The following is a 21,667-nucleotide window of genomic DNA, read 5'->3' on the forward strand; positions in this document are numbered from 1 at the left end:
GCAGCTGCGCGCATGTACTGGGACCGAACAAGCAATGCAGGTCGGACTCCCGATACTACTTGGACATGTGCCGTGTCTCCATACGTCTCGACTTGCAACTGCATACCGACTAAATAATTTTGAAGCGACAGCTTGTTTTGATTACTATATATGCTTGCAGATGCGACTACGACGCTGTGGATTGCGTCAACTTTTTCGATATATACCACGCCAGTACGCGCATTGACCAGTGCGGCGATCGACGGATTCGAAGCGCGATTTGAGTGCTACAAGGCCGCCAAGGATTTTTGCACTCTCTAGTTTAATCTAAGAACTGCACTTGCGTTTCTTGCATAGCTTGTATTTTTCCCGCGAGGCGGAAATCATTGAAACGCCATTGAAGATGATCGAGGATCCGGCGTAGTGCACTTAATTGCGGGACAGCGTCAGCTGCAGAGATGGCGCACGCTCGAAAAAATCTCGCTTCGCGCAGTTCTGCTGCATCTGCAACAGATTTTTTCGGTGCTTCAAGCAGCAGCTGACTCTGACAATGAAATTTTTGTCTTCGGAATTTGATTCTGACGAGGAAAATGCAGCAACGTATACAAAGTCACCGTATTGTTTTCCGCTTTTTTTCGCTCATGGAACCGGTTAATGCATCGCTCTGATGTCATGAATGATGTGTCTGGGTTTTGTAGTGTCTTGACACTGTATGGACGAGCTTTATTTCCATTTGCCCAAAAAAGAATCGACGTCAAGCCCAGCGCAAGGCAGATGCATGCGACTTCGGATTGACGCTTCGCAAAAGTTCTTCGCGAAGGCTGTAGATGTCTTCCGACTGGTCGTGAATCGTCCGAAACGTCTTCCGATATATTTTCTTGTAGCATGAAATCATTGCAGAGCATTTCAAGCAATTCGCAGTCAAACCTCGAGCGTTTAATAACGTACACGGATATTACGAATTCTTTGCTTTGCCAAACTGTTCCTAAATATTTTGAACAGACATGTACATGCATTTCTTACTTTATTTATCGAACGCGGTTTCCCATAAAACGGATATTTCGAACTGCTAGTCAAAAGAGCTGTGCCCTCGGATTGCAGGCGGCAGGCTTTGCCTCACTACTTGACTAGTGGTGGTGCAGCAACAAGCGTTAGTGCCCCAGTTCACGCTTTATCTCGCTTTTGCCATCAGTACCACAGAAAATACAAGGGCGAGAACAACTGGTAGCGAGGTGGTTAGCACCTATTTGGGCCTCTTGAACCCGTACAATAGAGCCTTATGGTCGGTTGTAGCTGAATTTCCAGAAGCGGAGGTGATGACAACGGCTACAGCCATCATCCTGGCGTCCGACACCACTGTACTGCGAGGAACCCACCCTAGCCGGCGTTTGATCTGCCGCTGCAAAGTGCTGCAGGCTTTGTGGGAAAGCCCACCTAATTTACTTTTACAGCTTTTTTTTTTTTTTTGCGGCCTCTGCGGTTTCTTTTTGCGACTAAGGTTGTATGGTCCATTTACTGAGCGTGTAAACTGTAGCTGCCACTTAAGAAGAATGCATCGGTTTCCTTGCCTGTTACTTCACATCACTGAATAAAGTTGCAGACTGTTTTGAAACATTGGCACGTTACTTAAAAGCCTAGTACTCAAGAATTAAGCTATTCGAAGATCAACATTGCTGATTGAAAAGTCAGGCAATGATGAAAACAGATTTAGTTTAATGGGGTGAAAAATGCAGTAGAATGCTGGACAGATCGAATTTCACCATTTGCAAGCAGTCGAATGGCCAAAATCTACAATGATTTCGTCCTGAACAAGATCCTGAAAGGACCGTGTCACACTTGACATTGCTAAATCAGGCTAAATTGCCCGGATTAGCCTATAGGCTCCTTGAGTTCAGTGTTCACTGCAATCTGATAAAAAGATATGGCTGCTTTATGCATGCATAAGTAATGTATATATCTTACCCTTAGACATTATATACGTACATATGAACCATTGCAAATACTGCACAACTGGAAGTTCAGCACTTGTGCTCATCTGCTCTTGCATTCTTTATTATGCATTTTTGTGCTGCAGTCACCAACACAACTCTTGTCCAGTCTGGTAATATGACTGCTGGATTATCTAACATCTCAAAAATGCTAAGTCAAAAGAAGGCTGAAGCAATCCTTAATTAGCATTCTTATAAACAAAATGTAATTTTTTTATTCATCATTTGTTTGACATACCACAAAACAAGCACACAAAAAACATGAAACCTCATGACACATGAACTATGAATGACTAATAACAAGAAAGGCTGCACACACAATAACTTATTCCCTAGCTAATGGCATGGTCCGGGTGTCTACCAAGATATGTAGGACAGTTAATGTGTCATTTACTTTCACCAAAACCAATTTTTTCAGTGCATTGAGTAAGTACTGCTTTCAGTTTTACATTATAATGCATGGAGTAGCTTCTGCTGATAAGTCAGCGAAACAGAAGGCACAATAAGCATGGTTCAAAAAATTCCATAAAAACTCAGATATGACACCACATTTCGCACAGGTGGAAAAGAATAAAGAGCATACATATTAAGCAAAAAGAACATTTGAGCTATGAGGCTTGACGACTACAGCAGTGCACAAAGAAATTTTGACTATGCTATCAAGAAAACTGAGCAAAAGGCAGTCCTCTGGAAAAGTCTTTCTTATAATAGATTATAGGCTATCATCACAGGCTTGATTTAAGTCTGCATGTTGATGCACTCACATCCTGAGGATGTGTGGTAAGAAAATTTACTCTGCAATTCACCTGATGTAAGCCATAGAGCTCCAGTTCACCTTGACAGAAATTTCAGGAAGGGAAAGCTACCAAAGCCCATCACAAGAATGAAAAAATTGCTAGAAGCTACAAGAACTCTTAATGAGTGCACTGACAGGATTCTGGCTGCGTCCATTTCAAGCTATTGATACAAAAATTGCTGCGAAACCAACATCTAGACCTTTTGATTCAATAATGCCATCACACGTGCTGTTTTCAATGTTATGCGGCTCAAGCAAAAACCACTGATCTGACTACCAGTAATAAACACCCTTGCAGTCTGAAGAAAAAGGTCATACAGTTTTTCTGGGATCCAAATTCTTTGAATGTACTGATGCCTTGTGAGTATGGAAACTCACTGTACGGAAAATGCACAGGATGAAAATGCACAGTGCCTATTGGGACCCCTGTATTTCTGTGTGTTGATAGTCTTCAGTACCCCAACCAAACAAACATTTTCTCTATGGTGTTTTGAATTCAATAGTGATGCCTGAGTGGTGATCCTTTTTTTTTGTGCTTTTCAGGGTTGCCAGATTGGGCTATTAATAGCCAAATTGGGCTACTTGCTGTCCGAGTTGGCGTCAGAAATTTCGTTTTGGCTATGTGGCTACTTTTGGGCTACATCTTTTTCATGCGTGCAAAAAAAAGTTAAAGTAGTTATAGTTTAGTTTAGTTTATGGGGTTTAACGTCCCAAAGCGACTAAGGCTATGAGAGACGCCGTAGTGGAGGGCTTCGGGAATTTCGACCACCTGGGGTTCTTTAACGTGCACTGACATCGCACAGTACACGGGCCTCTAGAATTTCTCCTCCAAAGAAATTCCAGCCGCCGCGGCCGGGATCAAACCCGCGTCTTTCGGGTCAGCAGCCGAGCACCATAACCGCTGAGCCACCGCGGCGACTAAAGTAGTTATAATTGTGCTCTGTTAAAATTATACAGTTACAGAAATAAAAGGCATGCTGGAATCAAAATGCAGGCTATAGAACTCCAAAGAAATTGAGCGCGTCTGCTACAAAATGACAATTTGTAAACGCTGTGTTCGAGAAAACTTGTATTTCAGGCGGTCAAGGATCATGGCCTTTCGATTTCTTTTATAAAGAGTGGACACTACGTGAAAGTTGCCCCCCGGAAACACTTCACGGCCTATAGATTCCATTTAATCCGCGAACTAACGCAACCCGCGCGCGCGCGCGCGGGTTGTGTTATAGAATATAGACTGTTGCCGTCTGCACATGTGAACCGAATATAGACTGTTGCTGTCTGCACATGTGAGCGTTCTCCCATTGACGATGCACCTCGGGTGACCATGACAACCATGGTACCAGAATAGAGAGAAAACATTAAGAGAACTTAAGTCTCCCTACGTGGTGCGAATGTGTAAGCATTAAATGCTACTATTTCGCTTCTGTTGCCTGGTTTCGTGATCCTCACGTGTTAACCGTTAACCATAGACGTGGCCTAGTGATTTGGGCGTCCGCTTCGGCTGCGGTATGGGGCTGGTTGGAAACCCACCGCCAGGCATGTTCTTTTCTTCTGTTGTTTATTCTGGTTCTGCGGGCACATTCTGCTCAAGATACGCATGAGGCAAGTAATGCTTACGCATTAATAAGGCCTTTTTTGTTTCTTCCTATTCTCGTGGTGGACACAGCAAGCGCGCCACTCGCAAGAGCCTACGCTTTTTCTGCAGCCTCAAGCGGCACACGTGCAGCCCTCGAGATTCATTGCGAGCGACGCGAGAGAGCCGTGTCCGTTGCGTAGTCTGCGTGCACTCATGCGGAGCCGTGGAGCCATCCTTCGGCGCGGCGCGGAACGCACTGTAACTAACAAGGCGGCGGAAGTTCGTGGCATGACATGGCATTAGATTCGTTGCTACGAGTACTTTCAGAATGGGCAAGTGGGCAATGTACATCCGGAACTACAAAAAGAAATGGAAAAAGGAGCCGGAATTCAAGGGTAATTGTTTTTCTCATTATTGTGAACGTGCTGTTAGACTGAAGATAATATTGACATAGATTATCATCTAATGGCATATATCCTTGATTTATTACGAGCTCATGCATATCGTAGCATGTAGCTTCAAGAAGGCGTATGCTCGATGCTTTGAGGTGACGCTCTCAGTGAGAACCTTTCTCTTAAAGCATACAATTGAAATGTGAGGCTGCGTAAGTATACAGTAAGCTATTTTCACTGTCGATGTGTCTAATCTGCGCGCGAACATTTAAAAGGTGAAATATTCCTAAACTAGAGCAGCAATTGCGTTTTTTAGCGCCGCCGTTCTTTTCCGCGTGGAGACTGGCTGGCGTCACCCGCCTCAGGTGATATGGCCTACTGCCGCGCCTGCAAAGTGGAACTGCGGCCCCATCTTTAGGACTTGGTTAGCGCACCTGTTAGCCGCACTGGTTAGCGCGCATGACGGATGCGAAACGTAACAACGGAAAGAATACGCCCTGCGCACCCCTTCAGACATCATCTGTGGGAAAGAAATCTAATATGTAAATATTCTTGCCGAAAATTAATTCAATATGCTTAAGAAATGTCGTCAAAAAAACAAATATTTTTGGCTACTTTTGGGCTACGCAAAAATTTCGATTTTGGCTACGTTTGGGCTACTACGGAGGCCAATTTGGCTACCTGAGGTCGGAGCCATCTGGCAACCCTGAGTGCTTTTATGTTTACAGGGTGCTCAGTGGGCGTGCCTTACTGTTTCCCTCAGGGCATAAATTGATGTGAAGAAAACTCGCTTTGCAGCGTGTGTTATGTTGTTAGCGTACTAGTGGTTAATGTGATGTGAACAGTCATAGCAAAAGATACATCATCAAGCCATGAGATGCCATCGTGCTGCTGATGCACCGCTAGGCACTTCAATTGCACTGCATTATTTAAAGATAATGGCAAGCAAAATAATGTAGTTGGAGCTCACAAGATCTCATCTCGTTTCCACTTCACTGGCCACCACTACACACAGAAGCAGACTAATTGAAATGTGGTTGTGAAATTTTTTGACGATTCATTATCACGGATGACTCACTTTATGAACAATTTCACCCCAGAACCAATGTGTCCATATCAACGAGGCACGGCTGTACATCATTTGTACACTTGCTTGTGCCATAGATCACACAACCGTGATGAACACAATTATCAACAGTAAAGCAAAACCAACATAATTCTGAAATTGAACAGACTTAATTACTCTACTGGCCAACTGTTTCCACTTTAAACTTGAGCTGTGCATTGCTGCCATTGACAGAGAAGATATTGCCCTGTACCCATATAGCTAAAAAAGTAACTAGACCGTTCCAGCACATGAAGCTGACAAGGATATCAATTGAAGTACAAAACAGCAACAAGGAGATCATGGCAATTTCTCACATGCACTGCATTGGCTTCCTCCATACAGGCACTTACAGAAAACATAGTTATAGAGCCAGCTTTGTGAATTCGCATGCATTTCATACGAGTTTACAACCAATAAGGCACACAGGCTTGCCGAAATAAGCAAAACTAGTTGAACCCTATCTCCAAAGAAAGCAAAAATGACCTTTCCTTTTGAATGCGCATTTTGTAGATTAAACAGCATAGCACACTCTAGCCATTTAGTCATGCACTGCAGCTATTGACTGTCCATAAAATGTAGGAGCAAACACTTGGCAGCTCATTGGCTGCAATGTTCGTTGCTACCTGTGACAACTATGTTGCATGGCATTTTGAACCAGCTGCCAAAGCCATTTAGCTAGACATGGATAAGCAGAGGTCAGCACCCAGCCTCATTGCTATGCTCAGCAGCAGTATACCGATGTGTAATGATGCAATCGTCGCCTCTAGCCACACTAAAGAAAAAAAATAAATGTGGTACAAAATAGCGAACACATTCTGCAAACCTAGGACTCCATGCCGTTTTTAAGACAAAATGAATGTTTCTAATGTTCCTTTCATTATATATAGTGTGAAACAAAACAACACTGCACGACAATTGAAGACAACATGCATCTACTCTAGCGGTATGCTTTCAAATGCCAGTTATAGCACACACTGCTTTGCATTTTCGTTAGCATGTACAGTTTATATTCGATTTCACTATGATGGATGCGACTTAGCTGGAGCTGCACTGATTTGTGCAATGTTTGCTGTACTTTCCTTCCTGTGCATGCAGTGTACATGTGATGCAAGAACAGCGAAGTAGCAGGCATAGGCCAGGTCAATAGACACCCAGCACTGCTTTTTCATTTTTCCCTTCCAAAGGCGAAGAGAGAGTGGTGAAGAGGGCTATAGTAGGATACAACTTCAAAAACAGCAGTTGCTAACAGTGGGCCGAGGTCCACGGCGTCTTGTATTACTTCGCTGGCCAGTCGCAGCAGTAAATGAAATCAGCTTTTTAATGTTTGACGATATTGTTGCGGGGAAATACTAAGGCCGGTGATAGAGGAGCAGTGTGGTAGGGCTTGAGGCGCATAACGTGAACAATGTCGGTGGGTGGTGTACATGAAGAGGATGCAGGTGTATGAGGAGCAACTTCATACGTGACATCGGTGACCTGACGCACAACACGATAAGGACCATGGTAGGGAGACAAAAGTTTTTCAGAGAGACCGACGCGACGGGAAGGGGACCACAGAAGAACGAGCGACCCCGGTTCGTAGGTGACATGGCGATGGCGATTATCGTACAATGACTTCTGCGCTTGTTGGGACGCTTGGAGCCGACTTCGGGCGATTTGGCGAGCGTCTTCAGCTTGAGCAATGGCGTCCCGGGCGAAGGCGGTGACGGGACGGTCAGCGGATGGCACGAGTGTGTCCAATGGCAGGACGGCGTGTCTGCCGTATAAAAGATAGAACGGAGAGTAACCAGTTGTGTCATGCCTGGAGGTGTTGTAAGCGAACGTCACATAGGGCAAGGCGAGATCCCAGTCTTTGTGGTCAGGGGAGACGTACATAGACAACATGTCTGTTAATGTTCGATTCAAACGCTCGGTTAGCCCGTTTGTCTGTGGGTGGTATGCTGTGGCAATCTTATGCTTGGTAGAACATGAACGCAGGATGTCGTCGACAACTCTGGACAGGAAATAGCGTCCGCGGTCTGTGAGTAATTGACGAGGGGCACCATGTTGTAGAATAAGACTGTGCAAAAGAAAGTCAGCGACATCGGTCGCGCAGCTCGTAGGCAGCGCACGGGTGATCGCATACCGAGTGGCATAGTCTGTGGCGACTGCGATCCACCTATTTCCGGAATCCGAGGTCGGGAATGGTCCGAGGAGATCGAGCCCTACACGGTGGAACGGCTCCACAGGCACGTCTATAGGATGCAGAAGACCAGGAGGTGGTGCCGAAGGCTTCTTTCTGCGCTGACAAAGGTTGCAATTGGTGACGTAATGTCGGACTGTACGGTATAATCCAGGCCAAAAGAAACGGCGCCGTATGCGGTCGTAAGTTCGTGCCACACCAAGGTGGCCAGCTGCAGGCAGGTCATGGAGTTCTGCAATTATAGAAGACCGCAGCTGCTGGGGAATGACTAGAAGGAGTGAGGGCCCGTCAGGACGGAAGTTGCGGCGATAGAGAATGTCATTTTTTGTAACGAAGAGCTGCAGGGAGCGCTTCAAGCTTCCAGAGCTGAGGCCCTCGATGATGGTTTGCAAATATGGGTCTTTGCGCTGCTCCTCGGCGATGTTGTGTAGATCAGAAATGCCAAACAGGGAAGGGATATCGTCAGTGTCACTGAGAGCAGGTGGCTCGACAGGGTACCGAGACAGGCAATCAGCGTCTTGATGGAGACGTCCAGACTTGTACACGACAGTGTACGAATATTCCTGAAGGCGTAGCGCCCAGCGGCCAAGACGCCCAGAAGGGTCTTTCAGCGAGGACAGCCAGCATAGGGCGTGGTGGTCCGTGATAACAGAAAAAACACGCCCGAACAAGTATGGCCGGAATTTAGCTACAGCCCAAACCAGAGCGAGGCACTCACGTTCCGTAATGGAGTAATTTCGCTCGGCAGGTGAAAGCAGGCGGCTAGCATACGCAACCACGTGGTGTGGGCCCCGGGAGCGTTGAGCCAGCACGGCTCCGATCCCGTAGCCACAGGCGTCCGTGCGGAGTTCAGTAGGGGCCGCGGGATCGAAATGGGCCAGAATCGGGGATGATGCCAGCAGGCGGACAAGCGTGAAAAACGCATTTTGTTGATCAGAGCCCCAGGTAAAGTCTGTGTCCGTCTTCAGGAGGTCAGTGAGTGGACGAGCGATAAGGGCAAAATCTTAAATAAAACGGCGAAAGTAGGAGCACAGCCCAAGAAAACTGCGCACGTCTTTCTGAGAATTTGGGCGAGGGAACTGTTGCACCGCTGCAATTTTAGCTGCATCAGGACGTACACCAGAGGCATCGACGAGATGTCCTAGAATGGTGAGTTGCCGGCGGCCGAATTGGCATTTGGACGAGTTGAGCTGGAGCCCAGCTGTACGAAAGACAGTCAGGATACTCGTGAGACATTCAAGGTGTGAGGCAAATGTGGGCGAGAAGACAACAACATCGTCAAGGTAGCAGACACGTAGTCCACTTAAATCCGTGAAGGAGTGAGTCCATCATCCGTTCGAAAGTAGCTGGTGCATTACAAAGTCCGAACGGCATCACTTTGAACTGGTATAAACCTTCAGGTATGACGAAAGCTGTCTTTTCGCAGTCTTGCTCGTCAACGGCGATTTGCCAATAACCAGAACGAAGGTCAATGGAAGAAAAGTATTGAGATCCGTGGAGACAGTCGAGAGCGTCATCGATCCTAGGGAGTGGGTAGACGTCTCTTCTTGTGATGAGGTTCAGGTGGCGGTAGTCGACGCAGAAACGCCAACTGCCGTCTTTCTTTTTAACAAGGACAACTGGAGAGGCCCAAGGACTGGACGACGGTTCGATTATGTCCTTAGCGAGCATCTTTTCGACTTCCTGTTGTATCACTTGGCGTTCGGAGCTGGACACCCTATAAGGCCGGCGGTGCAGAGGAGTGGCGTCACCAGAGTTGATACGATGCTTCACAATAGTCGTACGAGCTAAAGGGCGGTCATTGAAGTCAAATATGTCCTGAAAAGATGCCAGAAGATGGGTAAGCGCCTCGGCTTGGTCGGCAGAGAGATCTGAAGCAATCATATTGGCAAAGTGGTCAGGTCTCGAAAGAGCTGTGACATGATCGTCCGGAGAGGACGATACACAATTTGTGACTGCAGAGATCACATATTCATCGGTAGGGGACAGCGTGGCGAGGCACATGCCTTGAGGAAGCGAATGGACGTGCATACTGAAGTTGAGAACAGGTAACCACGCGCTGTTTGCCGAGACTGCGACAACCGTATGGGCAAGGGCAACATTCTTTGTGACGGGCAAATCAAGGACAGGGGTGATGATATACTGGCCGTTAGGAAGAGGTGGAACAGATTTAAACAATACGTAAGTAGCGGCTTTAGGTGGTAAGCGGGTGAACTCGGCAGTACAGAGATGGTGCACAACTGGGGCAGGTGGTTCTGAGAGGTGCGGTAGGTCCAACTCAGCAACACTTGTAGCACAGTCAATAAGGGCTGCGTGCTCACTAAGGAAATCAAGGCCGAGTATGATGTCATGAGGGCACTGATTCAGAACGGTAAAGAGCACGACGGTTTGGCGGTCAGATATCGTCACACGAGCAGCACACAGGCCGAGGACTGGGGACGTTGTGCCATCGGCAACTCGAACAACGGCTGTAGGAGCAGGCGTCAGTACTTTGCGGAGGCGGCGTCGTAGGTCGGAACTCATCACAGAAATGTGGGCGCCCGTGTCAACCAGAGCAGAGACGGCAACGCCATCGACTTGTATGGTCAGTAAATTGCGCGGGGCACAAAGAACTAAACGAGGATTTTGGAGCCGGGTCGTATCTGCAGCATCACCTCTGGACGCTGCAGAAATTAGTTTTCCGCCTGTGATCGTCCATAGGGGCCGGGAGAGGAAGCGCGCGGTCGTTGCGGCGAACGGGACTGGCGGCGCTGTGGAGATGGTGAGCGGCTGAAGCGGGGCGGCAGGACGTCGGTGGTGGGTCTTGACGTGTCCAAGGGTTGCGAGAAAGAGCTTGAGTCTGCAGCATTGGGGCGATAAGGTGGGGTCGAGTAACGAGTCCGCTGGGAGGAGTACCATCGACTACGGCAATGACGGGCGATGTGGCCGACACGGGAACAGTTGAAACAGATAGGCCTGTCGTCGGGCGTACGCCACTCGGAGGGGTTGCGCGGTCGAGGAGCGGCGTAAACAGGCCGAACAGGGTATAGAGGAGGGACTTCGGGTACTTGGGAGGGATGAAGAGCAGCGACAGACGTCAAACCCAAGTTAGCAATTTCCTGGCGCACGACGGCTTGAATAAGTAGAAGGTGCAGGGGCTGGTTGGCTGCAGGTGTTGCTAAGGAGGCCAGAGCAATGGCTTCAAGCTCACGGCGTACGATATGGGTCACGTTCTCTGGTGAGGTAGGCTGGTTCCGTGGACAAAGATCTTGGCAGGACGAAGACGCAGCCGTGTTGGGCAGGCGTGCGATATGCTGGGTGATCCGTCGGCTTTTGGCGTCCTCGAAGTGGCAGCATTCTTTTACGATGTCTGCAATCTGGTCGCAGTTCTTGTAAACGAGCAGACTGAAGGCATCGTCTGCAATGCCCTTCAGCACATGTCTGACTTTGTCAGCCTCGCTCATCTCCTTATCGACCGTGTAGCACAAAGTCAACACATCCTGAATATAGGACACGTAGGACTTCGTGGATGACTGGGCGCGACTGGCAAGATCTCTTTTAGTGGCAAGCTGCCGGCCGAGTGGTTTGCCGAAAAGGTCAATAAGTTTTTGCTTACAGTCATCCCAACTGGTTAATGTCTCTTCGTTACTATCGTACCACTTCAGCGCTGTGCCTTTAAGGTAAAAAACGACGTTTGCAAGCATGAAAGTTTGGTCCCACCGGTTGTTAGCGCTGCATCGTTCATACTTGCGAAGCCAGGTCTCAACGTCAGCGTCGTCGTCCCCAGAGGAGGGTCCAGGATCCCGAGGGTGAGTGAGGACCACCGAGGACACTGATGCTGCCGAATCTGGAGGAGCGGCTTCCGTCATTGTAAGCCGTGGAAGGTAGCGGCGGCGTGAAAGGGACGTCGGGGGTGGAAGGTAGCGTCCGCTGCGTAGTTCTGTCTTACCCAGCACCTCCACCAAGATGTTGCGGGGAAATACTATTTGCGTTTATTTACAAGAGGTAGGTGAATAGTTCCTAGCGGCGAGCAGCAGGAAGCACCAACGCCAGCAGGAAGCACCAACAACCTCTTCTTCTTCGTGCGACCCTTTCACGCGGGAGGCCACTTCGACTTCCACTTCCTCTTCGTCGTAGCAATATCAAACAACCCGCATATCAAAATTCTAGAGCTCATAATTTTCTTCTTGTGATAAGCTTCTTGTTTAGGTAACAAGAAACGTTTAATCAGTGGACTACTTCGTCGTGGAGGAACTCTGTGCGGGGAGGCTGCATGTGGGAGGAGCTTCACTGCAGACTTAAGTTGCATCCGACTGTAGTACTGACTGGCCCAATTCTGTATGTTAATGTCGCTTCAGAGTTTGTTTCAATCCCTTTCAATTTTGTTTGGAAGGTCACAAATGTATGTTTTTTCTTCATTGACGAAATTTATGAAGACACAGGTGTCAGCCACCTCTCTTGGTAACACCACATCAAAAACTGTGTGATGTGACAGGAAGCACTCTCTAATATGTGGAGGAACAGCCAGGTTGTCAGAAATGATCACAGGCCTGCAGAGAAGAATGCAGCTGTTCACTTCCTTCAAGAACACTATTTTCTCAATGCGTTTGTAGTCCCCACTGTCCGTCCGCAGAAAAGTCGTGTCTGATTTTGATGGTCTCTCATATGCAGTGCTGTGGTATACCTGTTTGCCCTTTATGAACCGCTCATATTGCATGCCGCGTGTCACAGAAACTCCACAGGAAAGCTGAATTTTGTCCTGCTCAGCGGTGCTCAGGGCTGTGTCTTTGCCTTTCCCTAAGAGACAAAGGTCATGCACACGCAAGGCACTTTTTACAGGTGTGTAGCCTATCAGGCCCTTGCAGACCTGCTTTTCTTCTTCTGTAAGAAGGTCGCCTTCAATAAGCCAGTGGAGCTTCTGCAGCATGATTACTCTTTCAGTAATTTGATGTGGTAGACCATTTGCTGCAGACACGAGCCGCACAATGCTTCCATTGCCACCCTCAAATACGAACGCTGAATGAGCCCAAAGTGGCCCAAGTGAACGGGCGCAGTTTGCAAGGTGTTGCAAAACATGAACGTTGAACGTCATGAATGCCATCCCATACAGTGTCTGGCAGCGGCAAGCATAGGTGTTCAGAAGAGTCTCTGAAATGAAAAGCAATAAATTACTTCAAGTGACCCTAAGAACTAATTTTAATAGAATAAAATTCAAACTGTTAAAGAGTGACCTTTTTTTTGCTATTACTCACATCTATCCAGTGTTAGACAATGCAAGTATTCTTACAAATTATGTCCCAACATGTGATAAGGCAGTTAGAACTTATGAACCAATGATAGTGTCATCACATCACATATGCAATCCACCACACTGCAATGCAAAGATTAATTTTTGTTACAACATGCAAATTTTGCTGCTAAGTTTGAGGAGTTGGAGTTCACGGTTTAAAATGACAAAAAAAAGAATGATGAACATAGGCTGAACTCATTTTTGTGAAATTTGGTTTAATCAAAAAATAATATAGCATCCTTCAGATGTATGCTTTACCTTGCTGGCTGTTTATACGTGTTGCAATCAGTCACAACATAGAACTAATAAAATGTGGCAGCCAGGAGAGCAGTACAACAGTGGGATAATTTGAGTAAGTAGAGCAGTTGTGTGTTTTCAGGTACTGATCATCTACCTAAGACAACTGAACACCGAGTGCACACCGAGAGGCTCCATTAACTTGTTGAGCTTCATCTTGTAGCATAGCACACTGCGACCACAGCCTGTCATCTCTTTAGCTATTACTTGGTTAAGGAGTTTTTGCACGCTACATATGCACGGTGACGTGTGCAACTGTAACAAGCCACTTTAAACTCAAAACAACGCACAAGTGTCACGAAATAGTGTCATGTTCCGGCTTCTACAAAGGTTCAGGGGAACTTCTATCGCTGTCGTCATAATGCGAACTTTGAGGTTGGAGACTTGTCTGGCTTCTGAACTTTGGCTGCAGTTAAATATTCATTCTCAGTCCAAAACTTAGTCCTTATGAAGCGTTTTCTGCTTTCACAAATTGTTTCATGATTGAAGAAGGGAGCAGTGTGCCGCCAGATAAAGCTATTCCGACATGGTTACTAGACAGAAAGGCCCAGTTCTATTTGCCTAAGTGGGGCTAGTATATGTGTGTGTTGCTCCTCTGATGTTTTCACTTATTTTTTCTCCCGTTTATTTCGGTTCTTGCACAACCAAGTTTTTATAAATGGACTTCTATTTATGCCTTTCTCTTATGCCTTCATCACTTAACTTCCGTGCTGTTACTGGATTTTTATTGTAGTAGTATTTCAAATTGTAATCACTTCTACAAACACACCCATTTCTGCATTAATTACTTGCACATGCATAAACTGCCCTTGGTAACAAACAAGCCAAGACAAACTATATGTGACCGTTGAGTGCGCACAGGGATGCTGTATAAATCGTCAAAAACTGTTAATTTTTCCACCAGAAATAATATTTGCAAAAAATAAAAAAAAATGAAAATTATATTCTGAAACAACCTCTGAAAAAGTCTGCCAAATTCCGCATAAAATATAGATTAAAAAATTCCAGCCCTGGCTACAAGACTCTAGCACCTGCCATGCAGAGTTAACCAGTACTCTTGGTAAATGCAGAAAATTACCTGCTCTATCAATTTCAGTTGGGGACAGCTCCTCACGAAGGAGAATGTGGATGGCTTCTGAAAGCTTTGCCAGATGCTTCCAGTACTCCGGTCGAAGGATGCCTTCAAGGCATGGGAGGGCATAAAACAAAAGCCACTGCCTCCATTCAGAGGCTTTCCAATAGCCTCGTTCTCTGAGTGGTCGTGGTAGCCTTGTGATGCAATGGGGAGGCTTTATTGCAAGAAGCCGTGTGTCAATGCGTGCCACAGTGGAAGGTGCACCTGTGCAAAACATTCACAATGGTGATTAAGCCTCTTTCATGAGTTCAAACTAATGAATGAGACATACAATATTCATTATGCAAGATCAAAACAAATAAGCTGCAAGAAAAAGGTGCAGTTCAGTCAGCTTGAAATCTGTGTCAACTTAGGATAGAAAATGGCAACTTCATTTTAAGCAATTACTAAGGAAACTATAACACAAAAATCAACCTTATCAGCAACAATCACAGCAATAATTGTGAACTATCAGTAATATTATAGTCACAAAATTATGCACTCAATTCTTAGTCAAAATTCATGCAGTGTAATGATATATTTAAACTTACATGCTCTCACAGAAATAGCACCTAAATAAGCTATGTACATTAAGTGATAATGATACATTACCAATATAGAAGCGCTGGTCAGAGTTCGAAGATGACAGGATAGTTTCAGTCAGCTGCTTTGTGACCCCCTGGAGAACACAGTGCATGTACTCAACGCTCTGACCGTTGACGAGGTCCAGGCCTAAACAAAAAAGCATGGCATGCAAAGCATTAGTAAAGACAGTTTGTAACAGTAAAACACAACTATTGCATTGCCTCACAATAAAATCCGGGACCATAAACATCCAGGAGTATGCAGCTATTTTGTCACAGAGCTCAAACTGCCACCTCTGCTGTGCTACAGCTGACAATGCTGTTCTCAGGGGCAAATGACAGCATATGGTAATGCATGAAGATCAACGCGTAGTAGTATGACTTCTCCCCTAAAAGAATGTTTTCAAGGCTACTGCCTGCCATGATGATATATGTGTGCTGTGGCCCCATTCATTTAGGTGCAATGCCTTACTGTAGGTCACTCATACTTTCCTAGCCTGGCAAAAGAATATACAGTTATGCACCGTTGGTATGACCACCATTTATATGCACAGTTTGAATAATAGACAGTTAATCTGTGGACCAAACATTTTTAATGCATTTATGACTCAATAATATGGAAACTCACTGTCAGACTGTCAGGGCAATCAACAAAGAGGCAATGCCGGGAGCACACTGGGGCCCATCTATTTTTGTTCCGTTAATACGCACAGTGATGAAAACAAACTTCCAAATGCCCCTAAAAGATGTTTTTCTGTTTGTATTTTGAGTGCAGGACACCTGCAAAAGCATTGCGCAGGTGTAAATGCCGTAGTGATGCCGTTTGTGTGTGTGTATGTGGTTTCATGCTTTACAGTGCCGAGGTGCCCAGTCGACAAGCCTTGCCATTTGTCACATTGCTTGAATTGTTGTGAAAAAAAATTATCTTCTTGTAGCCTGTGCTATGTTGAAAACAAAATTCAGCAGCTGTCAGTCAAATGAGTAGAGCTTTTGGGATGTGAACAGTCATTGTAGGAAAAACTTCATCTTACCATGAGGCGTCAATGTGTGCCTCATATGGGTCTCTAGGCTAATGATATGCGCTTCAACCTGCACTGTGTTATTTCAAAGGTAAAGACGACCAGAATAATACACTTGGAAGTTCCAAAATTGCCCAACTTCCACTATGCACAGAAGCAAACTGTAATTTTTCTTAATTCGTTATTACTGACGACACCCTTTACGGACTATTTTGGTGAGGAACCAGTGTTCAAATTAACGAGGAATATGACTGTGCACCTCTGAAGCAGAATGCACAGACATAAACACACCTTTCTGAAAGTGCTCTGCAGAACAAATAAATTAAGATTTCAGCACAGCTCCTTTGTTAAGGGCCCAGTACAAGTGCCCTTGTTTTTTGTGCACCTAAGCAGTGGTGCCTGGACGCAAGCACTGTTCGTGACAGTCAGTACTTCTCTATAATTCCTCTCCTTGCACTGCAAAGTACTGCTCGAGTACTCCCTACTCAAATAAAAGGAAGAGTTAGAACCAACTAGATTTCCAAATGCACCAACTGAGTTTCAGCCAGTGGCAATTGGAATAGTGTTCCAAATGGACAGCATAACATCGCATATCGCACAGCACACGGGCACCTTTTGCAATTCACGTCCATCGAAACGCGGCCGCCGCGGTCGGGTTCGAACCCGGGTACTCTGGCTCGGTAGACGAGCGCCTTAACCTCTGAGCCGCCGCGGCGGGTGTACGCATAGATCAATTTCATCCTCTCGCTCCTCTATCCTATAGGTCTCCCTGTCGGTTTTATTTCGGCCAGCCGCAGCTCGAGTGCTGAAGAAAATAGCAACTGCCGCGGCCGACACCATCCTTTTCTTCCTTTTTGTATTGTTTTGTAATTATTAAACCACTATTTCATATGTGCGTTCCACGCACTGTCGTCGTAGGCTAGCGCGAATATCCGGGCGTGTACGGTGAGGCGGTGGCAGGAAAAAGAGCGGCGACCGGTTGGCGCATGTGGGATCAAAGATTACAAATCTCGTACGGTATGCCCCGTTGAGGTCCGTGCCAAATATTTGAGTGCGGCGCGAGGCATACGGTGTTACGAGGGGAGCGTATGTGCAGGTGTGGCTGGTGTGGCGGCGCTATGGAGGCGCTGTGCCAGCAGACGGAAGCAAATGAAACGGCTCAGCGGCGCGGATGAGGGAAAAAAAAAGGGGTGGGGGGTAAGAAAACACCAGCTACGCGCCAATCAGCGTCTCAAACGATGGTAAGCTGGGTTACGTTGGCTGACTGATGCCCAGCCGCCGCTGCTGCAAGCTAACGGAAAGCACACACACACACACACACACACACAAAAAACGAAACTGAAACTGCGAGCGACTCCGCAGCAGGTAACCAGTTTTCATCATTCGACCATCTCTTGCCAGGCAAGTCACGCCGCCTCCCCTGGGAGCCCGTTCAAATTAACCGATGCGCGAATTAGCGAGCATAAGTTAATTGGCCTGGACTTAGCCAGCATGAAGCAGGTGTCGAATTAACGAGTTTCTACTGTAACCAATTAACATTGTTCGACAAAGTGTTTAACCGAAACAAGCATTCATACCTTTCAGGCTGAGTAATGCAGACGGTCCTTTTGCACCGTTGACGTTATCCTTGAAGCGAACTGCCAGCTTCATATCTGAGGCAAGCGTTTGTGATGTCCGTGCTTCGACTGGTTCCGCAGTCACATACCGCATGCTCCCTGGAAGTGAGTGAGAGATCATGCGGTAAAGCAACATTTGCTCCCTGCCCTCTCTATTCTTTACATCACCTCTCTATACAAAACTAGTTCATTAGAAAGTTGTGAATTTTTTGGCAGGACTTAAAGATTTTGCTTACCTTCAACGTGCACACCTCGAATAAGGCACCACGGCCAGCCAAAGTAGCCATTGAATAGGGTCATGTTTAGTACTGACGCCCTTGCCGGTGCATCTACAGAGCAGCAAAGCACGTAGGGCTTGGATGAATGTTTCAACTTGCATGTCCAGTTCACTGGCTTTACACTGTTCACTTCGCAAGCAAACTTGCGAAGGAAAATTTGCATGTTTGGATGCGACTTTCCAAACCAAAGTCCAGCAAGGATTGAATGCTTGAACCGCAAGTCTGGAGGAAGCTCATTAACTATAAACTGAAGTGGCCACACAGATGTTTTGGATGACTTGAAGACTGGACTCCCGTCAGTGTTTATAGTTAATGTCAAGTCATCTCTTCCCAGATTTCTTGACTTTTGCAGTCTGCCATAACAACCAGCATTTGTGATGTCAGTGATGATTGCTGGTGCGATGTCATTTGATGGCGCAGGCTGTCGCAGTTTTGCCAGATTTGCTTCCAGTTCATCTTTTGTCTGCTCAATTAAAAAGCTGAGCTGCTTGTGCATATTCATAATGATAAAAAATGCACCACGTTCTCTCAAAGCCTTCAGGCTGTCTGTGCACTTACATACCGGGCATTTTGCTGAATTGTCATTACTATGTTGCATGTTTGACAGACATAGTGGTACTGTAGCACTTGTTCTGTTTCTTTTGCCCACAGTTTCCGGAACAAGTACTCACTCTGTGGCAAGACATTAGAGCCGAAAAGAAAGTTAATCAATTTAGTGAGGTCGCCTAGGGCTGTCCATGTAAGGCCATGAGCAATGGCATATGCCATGACGGCTGCAACTGCGCCAGCTTTCGTGACCTGGGAGTGGGGCAATTTTTCATCACCGTAAGCGAAAGGAGGCACATAACTGTCTTCGTTCTCGAGGTATGCATCCTCCGGGCCGTCGCCGTTGCTGGAGCTGCCGTCCGATGAAGCACCATCAGTCCAGAAATCTGCACAACTGGATGCAGAATCAGAGCCGTTCCAGCTGTCTTCCCCATCCTCCGCAACAGATGGCTGTTGGACGCCACTGTCCTCGGTATCCGAATCGGATCCAGTTGTTTCACTTACAGTACTGTCGCAGTCATCCGAGTCGTCGTCTTCTGGAAATGACAATTGCGCGCCACTCTCTTCGGTTTCCGGGCGATCAGCTTTTTCACAGCGACTTGCTTCTGTGGTTGACGAGGTCGAACACATAGCAGCATAGGCGGCGTGTGCCTCCTGTCGCCTGGTAAAGCTTGTTGCTGGTACCTCGAAGTATTTGTCGCGATCCAAATACTGTTTGCGTCGCTTTGCGGGCCGAGTCTCCGACATTGTCTAACCACGGCATGCAGTGCACACGAAGATCAGACGATACAGCACGACCAACCGCACTGAAGAATTTATTTTCGGGAAAGCATGGACTGGTTTCTTGCAATCAAAAAAGCAGCTGCGGAGCCTCCCGAGTGGCTCTCAAGACTAGAGCCGTTGTGCACGTTGCGGGAATTTTAAGCTGACGAAGCCAGTCTCGTGCTGGCTGACCACGACAGTGTCGTATGTATATAGCGTTATGTGTATTTTTGTTGTGCAATGTCATGAGCCAAAGCCAGGCAATAGAGAAAAAAAAATGAAAGGCGAGAAAACGATAAAGCGGCGTAGGCAAAACTGAAACCGAAACAGAGTTGGTTCCGGATTCTCTTTGCATCACCGTTACAAGTCGGTTTTTGGGTGCCCCCGCATCGAAACAGAACTATAGTGCCTGGAATATATATCCTAGGCATATATTCTAGGCACTATAACAGAACAGGAAGCAGTGGAAATTTGGGCCGTGGTTTTAGGAACGGAACAAATGGCGCTGCACTGTAAATATTTGTGCTGCGGTTGTTTGATTGGAATATATTTTAACGAGAGTATATGCTAGCTTGCTATTAGCGTTTTTTCGACGCCTGCAGGCGAATCTTGGCTTCTGATCTCGAAAAAAGCCGTTGTCTGAGTGTCTGAGTGCGCGGCTCTCGCGCGCTGTGTATTGCACGTCGTCGACTTCATCAGTTAACTTCTGTCCGGATGTATCCAGAGCATACCACTGTCGCAGCTGCAGCTAGTGCCCTTTTAAAGTGCGCGTTACGTGGTTCTAAAATTTTACAGTGCGTTACCACTGAGGCCCTAATTCACTGATTTCGCCGATAAAAGCATAGCCTCGACCTGACAGCGAAATGAAACGTGAAGGCTTGATCAAGCCCATGACGGGAAGTGTTCCGAGAAATATTGTTCAGTATTTCAGTCGGTGTTGCAGGTACGCGGCCGGGTGGTACAGATCTAGAAATATGCCAGCATATATTTCTAGACACTACAGCACGTCTGTTGTCATTGATGTACATATTCCGCGAATTCGAACTTTATGCCTCAGCAGCATGTGGCATATATATTGAATTCAAAAGGAATTGGGAGCGCTGGTTGTCGCGTGTGTGCGTGTGCGTGTGTGTGCGTGTGTGTGCGTGTGCGTGTGCGTGTGTGTGTGTGTGTGTGTGTGTGTGTGTAATATGCACACACTTATGAGAGCACTCAGGCAGGCCCGTATGCACGCCACACCTCGCTTATTGGCAATATGGTTTAAATTGCCAAATTGGTTTCTTGAGGAAGGGAATGGCGCAGTATATGTCTCACTTTATCTCGGTGGACACCTGAACCGCGCCGTAAGGGAAGGGAGGAAGTTGGGAGTGAAAGACGAAAGAGAGAAAGAGGTGCCGTAGTGGAGGTCTCTGGAATAATTTCGGCCACCTGGGGATCTTTAACGTCCACTGCCATAACGCATAGCACATGGGCGCCTTTTGCGCTAGCCTCCATCGAAACGCGGCCCGCCGCGGTCGGGTTCGAACTCGGGTACTCCTGATCGGTAGACGAGCGCTTTAACCACTCAGCCACCGCGGCGGCTTGATAAGATTCAAGTAGGAGATTTTGGGGTATGCCTCGAGCTCATAGCCAGGACCTGCATGGCGCCCAGTGATTTTTGCTCCTTTGTTCATCCGAATATATAACAGCCAAATAAATAACGAACAATCGACTGCACGTGCATATATCCGCCAAATATATATTTCTTTCTGATAAACGCGCGGATTCCAGAAAAATAAATCGGTGTTCGTGTGAATCCATCTTTTACAAGAGAGCACTTATAATTGAACTGTCAGCATCAACTAAATTGTCTTCGAATGTGTTTGAATACGAAAAGGTGTCACATGTAGTGACGAAGCGTTCTTACATGGGCCTCTACTGCCAACAACACTGCGGTTTTTAAATGAGAAGGGAGACCCACTAGAAATACAAGACACTATGATAGACCATATGTGAGAACTTATAAGTATCTAGGTGTATGGCTAAGTGAAGGAAAAAAATATCTGGAAGAGCACGAGAGGATTCTGAAAGATAAAGGAAAAAGGAATTCAGACATTATGAAGCATAGAGCACTATGGAACTATAATAGGTATGAGGTGGTTAGAGGGGTATGGAAGGGAAT

General features: G+C 46.6%; 2 protein-coding genes across 2 annotated transcripts in view; both read right to left on the reverse strand.

Moving 5' to 3' along the window:
- The window catches only part of LOC149370175 (uncharacterized), a 230,897-nt gene that overhangs the window by 48,850 nt on the left and 160,380 nt on the right, over nucleotides 1-21,667 (reverse strand). The gene's annotated exons all lie outside the window — the stretch shown is intronic.
- Nucleotides 12,367-19,104, reverse strand: LOC149370176 (uncharacterized). Its single transcript, XM_089582681.1, has 5 exons — nucleotides 18,157-19,104; nucleotides 17,882-18,019; nucleotides 15,314-15,433; nucleotides 14,666-14,926; nucleotides 12,367-13,148 (listed from the first exon to the last, which is right to left on the reverse strand). The coding sequence occupies exons 1-5, from the start codon at nucleotides 18,794-18,796 to the stop codon at nucleotides 12,367-12,369; spliced, it is 1,941 nt and encodes a 646-aa protein (XP_089438807.1). The 5' UTR covers nucleotides 18,797-19,104.

This window comes from Amblyomma mixtum, chromosome 1, assembly GCF_055824585.1.
Source record: "Amblyomma mixtum isolate Tamu chromosome 1, ASM5582458v1, whole genome shotgun sequence".
In the NCBI taxonomy this organism is placed as follows: domain Eukaryota; kingdom Metazoa; phylum Arthropoda; class Arachnida; order Ixodida; family Ixodidae; genus Amblyomma; species Amblyomma mixtum.

Coding starts and splice junctions, on each gene's coding strand:
- LOC149370176 (XM_089582681.1), bottom strand. CDS start 18,796: ATGCAACATAGTAATGACAATTCAGCAAAATGCCCGGTATGTAAGTGC. Junction 14,927..15,313: donor TGACCAGCGCTTCTATATTG/GTAATGTATCAT, acceptor TGTTTTGCACAG/GTGCACCTTCCACTGTGGCA. Junction 13,149..14,665: donor AACTGAAATTGATAGAGCAG/GTAATTTTCTGC, acceptor TTTTCATTTCAG/AGACTCTTCTGAACACCTAT.